The sequence below is a fragment of the Salvelinus fontinalis genome, chromosome 11 (genome assembly GCF_029448725.1).
Source record: "Salvelinus fontinalis isolate EN_2023a chromosome 11, ASM2944872v1, whole genome shotgun sequence".
In the NCBI taxonomy this organism is placed as follows: domain Eukaryota; kingdom Metazoa; phylum Chordata; class Actinopteri; order Salmoniformes; family Salmonidae; genus Salvelinus; species Salvelinus fontinalis.
In genome coordinates this window covers 7,975,348-7,984,184 of record NC_074675.1, presented here as the reverse complement: position 1 = coordinate 7,984,184, position 8,837 = coordinate 7,975,348, and the positions used below count along the sequence as shown (strand labels likewise).

At 46.5% G+C, this 8,837-nt stretch overlaps 1 protein-coding gene across 2 annotated transcripts in view; it reads right to left on the bottom strand.

The window, feature by feature from the left end:
* nell2b (neural EGFL like 2b) overlaps positions 1–8,837 on the bottom strand; it is a 128,459-nt gene that overhangs the window by 15,577 nt on the left and 104,045 nt on the right. For both annotated transcript variants that reach the window (XM_055937298.1, XM_055937299.1), the window contains 3 exons: positions 7,098–7,238; positions 5,104–5,297; positions 4,739–4,915 (listed from right to left, as the gene is read on the bottom strand). In XM_055937298.1, the coding sequence (XP_055793273.1) occupies positions 4,739–4,915; positions 5,104–5,297; positions 7,098–7,238 (512 nt within the window). The remainder of the gene's footprint in view (positions 1–4,738; positions 4,916–5,103; positions 5,298–7,097; positions 7,239–8,837) is intronic.

Genomic DNA, 8,837 nt, shown 5'->3' with positions numbered 1-8,837 from the left:
GTACTATCCTCCACTACCCCAGTAACTCAGTATGTACGGTACTATCCTCCACTACCCCAGTAACTCAGTATGTACTAGTACTATCCTCCACTACCCCAGTAGCTCGGTATGTACGGTACTATCCTCCACTACCCCAGTAACTCAGTATGTACGGGTACTATCCTCCACTACCCCAGTAACTCAGTATGTACTGGTACTATCCTCCACTACCCCAGTAACTCAGTATGTACTGGTACTATCCTCCACTACCCCAGTAACTCAGTATGTACAGTACTATCCTCCGCTACCCCAGTAACTCAGCATGTACTGGTACTATCCTCCGCTACCCCAGTAACTCAGTATGTACGGGTACTATCCTCCACTACCCCAGTAACTCAGTATGTACGGTACTATCCTCCGCTACCCCAGTAACTCAGTATGTACTGGTACTATCCTCCGCTACCCCAGTAACTCAGTATGTACGGGTACTATCCTCCACTACCCCAGTAACTCAGTATGTACTGGTACTATCCTCCACTACCCCAGTAACTCAGTATGTACGGTACTATCCTCCACTACCCCAGTAACTCAGTATGTACTGGTACTATCCTCCACTACCCCAGTAACTCAGTATGTACGGTACTATCCTCCACTACCCCAGTAACTCAGTATGTACTGGTACTATCCTCCACTACCCCAGTAACTCAGTATGTACTGGTACTATCCTCCACTACCCCAGTAACTCAGTATGTACTGGTACTATCCTCCACTACCCCAGTAACTCAGTATGTACGTTACTATCCTCCACTACTCCAGTAACTCAGTATGTACTGGTACTATCCTCCACTACCCCAGTAACTCAGTATGTACTGGTACTATCCTCCACTACCCCAGTAACTCAGTATGTACGGGTACTATCCTCCACTACCCCAGTAACTCAGTATGTACTGGTACTATCCTCCACTACCCCAGTAACTCAGTATGTACTGGTACTATCCTCCACTACCCCAGTAACTCAGTATGTACTGGTACTATCCTCCACTACCCCAGTAACTCAGTATGCACTGGTACTATCCTCCACTACCCCAGTAACTCAGTATGTACTGGTACTATCCTCCACTACCCCAGTAACTCAGTATGTACGGTACTATCCTCCACTACCCCAGTAACTCAGTATGTACGGTACTATCCTCCACTACCCCAGTAACTCAGTATGTACTGGTACTATCCTCCACTACCCCAGTAACTCAGTATGTACTGGTACTATCCTCACTACCCCAGTAACTCAGTATGTACTGGTACTATCCTCCACTACCCCATTAACTCAGTATGTACGTTACTATCCTCCACTACTCCAGTAACTCAGTATGTACTGGTACTATCCTCCACTACTTCAGTAACTCAGTATGTACTGGTACTATCCTCCACTACCCCAGTAACTCAGTATGTACTGGTACTATCCTCCACTACCCCAGTAACTCAGTATGCACGGTACTATCCTCCACTATCTCAGAAACTCAGTATGTACTGGTACTATCCTCCACTACCCCAGTAACTCAGTATGTACTGGTACTATCCTCCACTACCCCAGTAACTCAGTATGTACTGGTACTATCCTCCACTACCCCAGTAACTCAGTATGTACTGGTACTATCCTCCACTTCCCCAGTAACTCAGTATGCACGGTACTATCCTCCACTACCCCAGTAACTCAGTATGTACTGGTACTATCCTCCACTACCCCAGTAACTCAGTATGTGCTGGTACTATCCTGCACTACCCCAGTAACTCAGTATGTACTGGTACTATCCTCCACTACCCCAGTAACTCAGTATGTACTGGTACTATCCTCCACTACCCCAGTAACTCAGTATGTACGGTACTATCCTCCGCTACCCCAGTAACTCAGTATGTACTGGTACTATCCTCCACTACCCCAGTAACTCAGTATGTACTGGTACTATCCTCCACTACCCCAGTAACTCAGTATGTACTGGAACTATCCTCCACTACTCCAGTAACTCAGTATGTACTGGTACTATCCTCCACTACCCCAGTAACTCAGTATGTACTGGTACTATCCTCCACTACCCCAGTAACTCAGTATGTACGGTACTATCCTCCACTACCCCAGTAACTCAGTATGTACTGGTACTATCCTCCACTACCCCAGTAACTCAGTATGTACTGGTACTATCCTCCACTACCCCAGTAACTCAGTATGTACTGGTACGATCCTCCACTACCCCAGTAACTCAGTATGTACTGGTACTATCCTCCACTACCCCAGTAACTCAGTATGTGCGGTACTATCCTCCACTACCCCAGTAACTCAGTATGTACTGGTACTATCCTCCACTACCCCAGTAACTCAGTATGTACTGGTACTATCCTCCACTACCCCAGTAACTCAGTATGTACTGGTACTATCCTCCACTACCCCAGTAACTCAGTATGTACTGGTACTATCCTCCACTACCCCAGTAACTCAGTATGTACTGGTACTATCCTCCACTACCCCAGTAACTCAGTATGTACTGGTACTATCCTCCACTACCCCAGTAACTCAGTATGTACTGGTACTATCCTCCACTACCCCAGTAACTCAGTATGTACTGGTACTATCCTCCACTACCCCAGTAACTCAGTATGTACTGGTACTATCCTCCACTACCCCAGTAACTCAGTATGTACTGGTACTATCCTCCACTACCCCAGTAACTCAGTATGTACTGGTACTATCCTCCACTACCCCAGTAACTCAGTATGTACGTTACTATCCTCCACTACCCCAGTAACTCAGAAGGCACGGTACTATCCTCCACTACCCCAGTAACTCAGTATGTACTGGTACTATCCTCCACTACCCCAGTAACTCAGTATGTACTGGTACTATCCTCCACTACTCCAGTAACTCAGTATGTACTGGTACTATCCTCCACTACCCCAGTAACTCAGTATGTACTGGTACTATCCTCCACTACCCCAGTAACTCAGTATGTACTGGTACTATCCTCCACTACCCCAGTAACTCAGTATGTACTGGTACTATCCTCCACTACCTCAGTAACTCAGTATGTACTGGTACTATCCTCCACTACCTCAGTAACTCAGTATTTACTGGTACTATCCTCCACTACCCCAGTAACTCAGTATGTACTGGTACTATCCTCCACTACCCCAGTAACTCAGTATGTACTGGTACTATCCTCCACTACCCCAGTAACTCAGTATGTACTGGTACTATCCTCCACTACCCCAGTAACTCAGTATGCACTGGTACTATCCTCCACTACCCCAATAACTCAGTATGTACTGGTACTATCCTCCACTACCTCAGTAACTCAGTATTTACTGGTACTATCCTCCACTACCCACATCTCTCTACAGTGTCTGTCCATGCCAACTCAGTATGTACTGGTACTATCCTCCACTACCCCAGTAACTCAGTATGTACTGGTACTATCCTCCACTACCCCAGTAACTCAGTATGTACTGGTACTATCCTCCACTACCTCAGTAACTCAGTATGTACTGGTACTATCCTCCACTACCTCAGTAACTCAGTATTTACTGGTACTATCCTCCACTACCCCAGTAACTCAGTATGTACTGGTACTATCCTCCACTACCCCAGTAACTCAGTATGTACTGGTACTATCCTCCACTACCCCAGTAACTCAGTATATACTGGTACTATCCTCCACTACCCCAGTAACTCAGTATGTACTGGTACTATCCTCCACTACCCCAGTAACTCAGTATGTACAGTACTATCCTACGCTACCACCGTAACTCGGTATGTACTGGTACTATCCTCCACTACTCCAGTAACTCAGTATGTACTGGTACTATCCTCCACTACCCCAGTAACTCAGTATGTACTGGTACTATCCTCCACTACCCCAGTAACTCAGTATATACTGGTACTATCCTCCACTACCCCAGTAACTCAGTATGTACTGGTACTATCCTCCACTACCCCAGTAACTCAGTATGTACAGTACTATCCTACGCTACCACCGTAACTCAGTATGTACTGGTACTATCCTCCACTACCCCAGTAACTCAGCATGTACTGGTACTATCCTCCACTACCCCAGTAACTCAGTATGTACTGGTACTATCCTCCACTACCCCAGTAACTCAGTATGTACTGGTACTATCCTCCACTACCCCAGTAACTCAGTATGTACTGGTACTATCCTCCACTACCCCAGTAACTCAGTATGTACTGGTACTATCCTCCACTACCCCAGTAACTCAGTATGTACTGGTACTATCCTCCACTACCCCAGTAACTCAGTATGTACTGGTATTATCCTCCACTACCCCAGTAACTCAGTATGTACGGTACTATCCTCCACTACCCCAGTAACTCAGTATGTACTGGTACTATCCTCCACTACCCCAGTAACTCAGTATGTACTGGTACTATCCTCCACTACCCCAGTAACTCAGTATGTACTGGTACTATCCTCCACTACCCCAGTAACTCAGTATGTACTGGTACTATCCTCCACTACCCCAGTAACTCAGTATGTACTGGTACTATCCTCCACTACCCCAGTAACTCAGTATGTACTGGTACTATCCTCCACTACCCCAGTAACTCAGTATGTACTGGTACTATCCTCCACTACCCCAGTAACTCAGTATGTACTGGTACTATCCTCCACTACCCCAGAAACTCAGTATGTACTGGTACTATCCTCCACTACTCCACATCTCTCCACAGTGTCTGTCCATGCCAACTCACCAGACACTGGCACTGCTGGCAGTTCTCCACCCAGGTGTCTCCACTGCTGTATGTAATGAGTCTGTTCTGGTGCAGACACTGGCTGCTGAGGCCGGGGTTACACTCTGGACAGCAGAACAGGTCAGCTGTGGTGGACTCACAGTCACACACCATTCTACGACACATCACCAGACCAGACTGTAGGGCAGAGGGGGAGAGAGAGAGAGAATGAGTCAGACTAAGCTTTTCCTTTCAGATCTATATTTTAACATGTTACATTTAGCATTAGATTATAACTGCAATATAGAGCTCTGATTGGAAATTATTTTTTACAAAAGACTCCAATTCCCATGATTCCCCAGGAGGTTCTACAGTACATCACTCACCTGGCAGGAGCAAACGGAGCACCTGTCGTTGTCCAGCACCCAGATCTGCCCGTTGTGTTTGTGCTTGTTGTCATGGTTACAGTCCCCGGTGCAGTTCTTGCCGTGAGGGCACCTGCAGTCGTAGCCTCCGTCCACGTTGAAACACACCGTATCGTTAGCACAGCTGTGTCTTTCTGTCGCACACTCATCTATATCTGCAGAGAGGAGGGACAGACAGACCACAGGTTAGTGTATGAAGGAGGGACAGACAGACTACAGGTTAGTGGATGAAGGAGGGACAGACAGACTACAGGTTAGTGTATGAAGGAGGGACAGACAGACTACAGGTTAGTGGATGAAGGAGGATGGACAGACAGACTATAGGTTAGTGGATGAAGGAGGAGGGACAGACAGACAGACTATAGGTTAGTGGATGAAGGAGGAGGGACAGACAGACTATAGGTTAGTGGATGAAGGAGGATGGACAGACAGACTATAGGTTAGTGGATGAAGGAGGAGGGACAGACAGACTATAGGTTAGTGGATGAAGGAGGATGGACAGACAGACTATAGGTTAGTGGATGAAGGAGGAGGGACAGACAGACTATAGGTTAGTGGATGAAGGAGGAGGGACAGACAGACTATAGGTTAGTGGATGAAGGAGGAGGGACAGACAGACTATAGGTTAGTGGATGAAGGAGGAGGGACAGACAGACTATAGGTTAGTGGATGAAGGAGGAGGGACAGACAGACTATAGGTTAGTGGATGAAGGAGGAGGGACAGACAGACTATAGGTTAGTGGATGAAGGAGGAGGGACAGACTATAGGTTAGTGGATGAAGGAGGAGGGACAGACAGACTATAGGTTAGTGGATGAAGGAGGGACAGACAGACTACAGGTTAGTGGATGAAGGATGGACAGACAGACTATAGGTTAGTGGATGAAGGAGGACAGACAGACTACAGGTTAGTGTATGAAGGAGGGACAGACAGACTATAGGTTAGTGGATGAAGGAGGGACAGACAGACTACAGGTTAGTGGATGAAGGAGGGACAGACAGACTACAGGTTAGTGTATGAAGGAGGGACAGACAGACTATAGGTTAGTGGATGAAGGAGGGACAGATAGACTATAGGTTAGTGGATGAAGGAGGAGGGACAGACAGACTATAGGTTAGTGGATGAAGGAGGAGGGACAGACAGACTATAGGTTAGTGGATGAAGGAGGATGGACAGACAGACTATAGGTTAGTGTATGAAGGATGGACAGACAGACTATAGGTTAATGGATGAAGGAGGAGGGACAGACAGACTATAGGTTAGTGGATGAAGGAGGAGGGACAGACTATAGGTTTGTGGATGAAGGATGGACAGACAGACTATAGGTTAGTGTATGAAGGATGGACAGACAGACAGACTATAGGTTAGTGGATGAAGGAGGATGGACAGACTATAGGTTTGTGGATGAAGGATGGACAGACAGACTATAGGTTAGTGTATGAAGGATGGACAGACAGACAGACTATAGGTTAGTGGATGAAGGAGGAGGGACAGACAGACTATAGGTTAGTGGATGAAGGATGAGGGACAGACAGACTATAGGTTAGTGGATGAAGGAGGAGGGACAGACAGACTATAGGTTAGTGTATGAAGGATGGACAGACAGACAGACTATAGGTTAGTGGATGAAGGAGGAGGGACAGACAGACTATAGGTTAGTGGATGAAGGATGATGGACAGACAGACTATAGGTTAGTGGATGAAGGAGGATGGACAGACAGACTATAGGTTAGTGGATGAAGGAGGATGGACAGACAGACTATAGGTTAGTGGATGAAGGAGGAGGGACAGACAGACTATAGGTTACTATATGAAGTCAACAAACAAATACAGTTGAAATCCAGAGGGAAAATAGTAATGGGTGAGATATGTGTTTGTATAATAATTCCAGCACCTAAGATCCTCGTGCATACCAGTACTGTGCTCATACAGGTGAGTCTAGACCCCCAACTTACCTTCACAGGACTCCCCATTGGCTGAGAACATCCCGTTGTCATGGTAGCCGTCCCGACACTCACAGTGGTACCAGCCAGGCAGGTTAACACAGATGGCTCTGCTGTCACACTCCACGAAGCCATCGGTACACTCATCAATGTCTGGTGAGACACACACACACAGACACAAACACACACAACCCCGTTCACACAGATGTTTCAGTTTCGGGCTTGTTAAACACAGCTGGGCCTAATGCATTCATCTTTGCATTGGAGGTATGCAAATGTCAACTACACAGCCAGGCTTCTGTTGTAGTAGCAGTGGCACATCCTGAGGATGGGTTTTATTCCCATTACTATTTACAACATCAAACACTAAGCCCTTTCAGAGGCCCATTATCCCCTTTACAATGCAGTCACGACGGAGTCAGTGTATGGGTCAATTGTCTGCTATATCCACGGCACAGGTGGCTGGTGGGGTGGTTGGTGGGGGGAGAACGGCTCATAATAATGGCTGGAATGAAGTGAAAGGAATGGTATGAAATATAATGGAAACCAGGTGTGTGATGTGTTCAACATCATTCCATTAATTCCCTTCCAGCCGTTACTATGAGCCCGTCCTCCCCAATTTCGGTGCCACCAGCCGCCTGTGATCCGTAGGAGATGGAGGATCATCTCACTGGCCAGTGAGCAAAGCCATTGGGATAATGAAGGCTTGGATCATATAGTATCAGGTGTCATGGAGCTCTATCAAATCCATCACTGTGTTACATTGAGGGGGTCAATCACCTTCAACCAGAGAGAGATCTCATCCAACCCTGTTTAATAATCATGAAGAGCAGACCATTGATTCACTCCTCTGGCTGTAAACTACATGGGAGCATGTCCAGTTAGGTGTCATTTGAGAGAGAGAGAAATGGAGAGAGAACAAGAGAGAGAGAAATGGAGAGAGAACAAGAGAGAGAGAAATGGAGAGAGAACAAGAGAGAGAGAGAAATGGAGAGAGAACAAGAGAGAGAGAAATGGAGAGAGAACAAGAGAGAGAGAAATGGAGAGAGAACAAGAGAGAGAGAGAAATAGAGAGAGAACAAGAGAGAGAGAAATGGAGAGAGAACAAGAGAGAGAGAAATGGAGAGAGAACAAGAGAGAGAGAGAAATGGAGAGAGAACAAGAGAGAGAGAGAAATGGAGAGAGAACAAGAGAGAGAGAGAAATGGAGAGAGAACAAGAGAGAGAGAGAAATGGAGAGAGAACAAGAGAGAGAGAAATGGAGAGAGAACAAGAGAGAGAGAGAAATGGAGAGAGAACAAGAGATAGAGAAATGGAGAGAGAACAATAGAGAGAGAAATGGAGAGAGAATAAGAGAGAGAGAAATGGAGAGAGAACAAGAGAGAGAGAAATGGAGAGAGAACAAGAGAGAGAGAGAAATGGAGAGAGAACAAGAGAGAGAGAGGGCGAGGTAGAAAGAAGGGATTTGTATCCCTGTCTATTTGAGTGACAGCTCAGCGAGGTCATGAGTTCAGGTCTTGTTGTGGATGCTCAGAGTTCCTTCTATAGCTCCTGCATTTACATTAGTGTTTAACCCCACGCTCCCTTACTTTACCTGCCTGCCAAGGTCAGTCTAAAGACACGTGCTTTGTCCTCTTCAGAACAGAGGATTAAAGAAGGGAGAGGGGGGATTGAGAGAGAGAGGAGAGAGAACTGAGAGACAGAGAGAGAGAGAGAGAGGGGGGGAGAGACAGAGAAAGAGAGACAGAGAGAG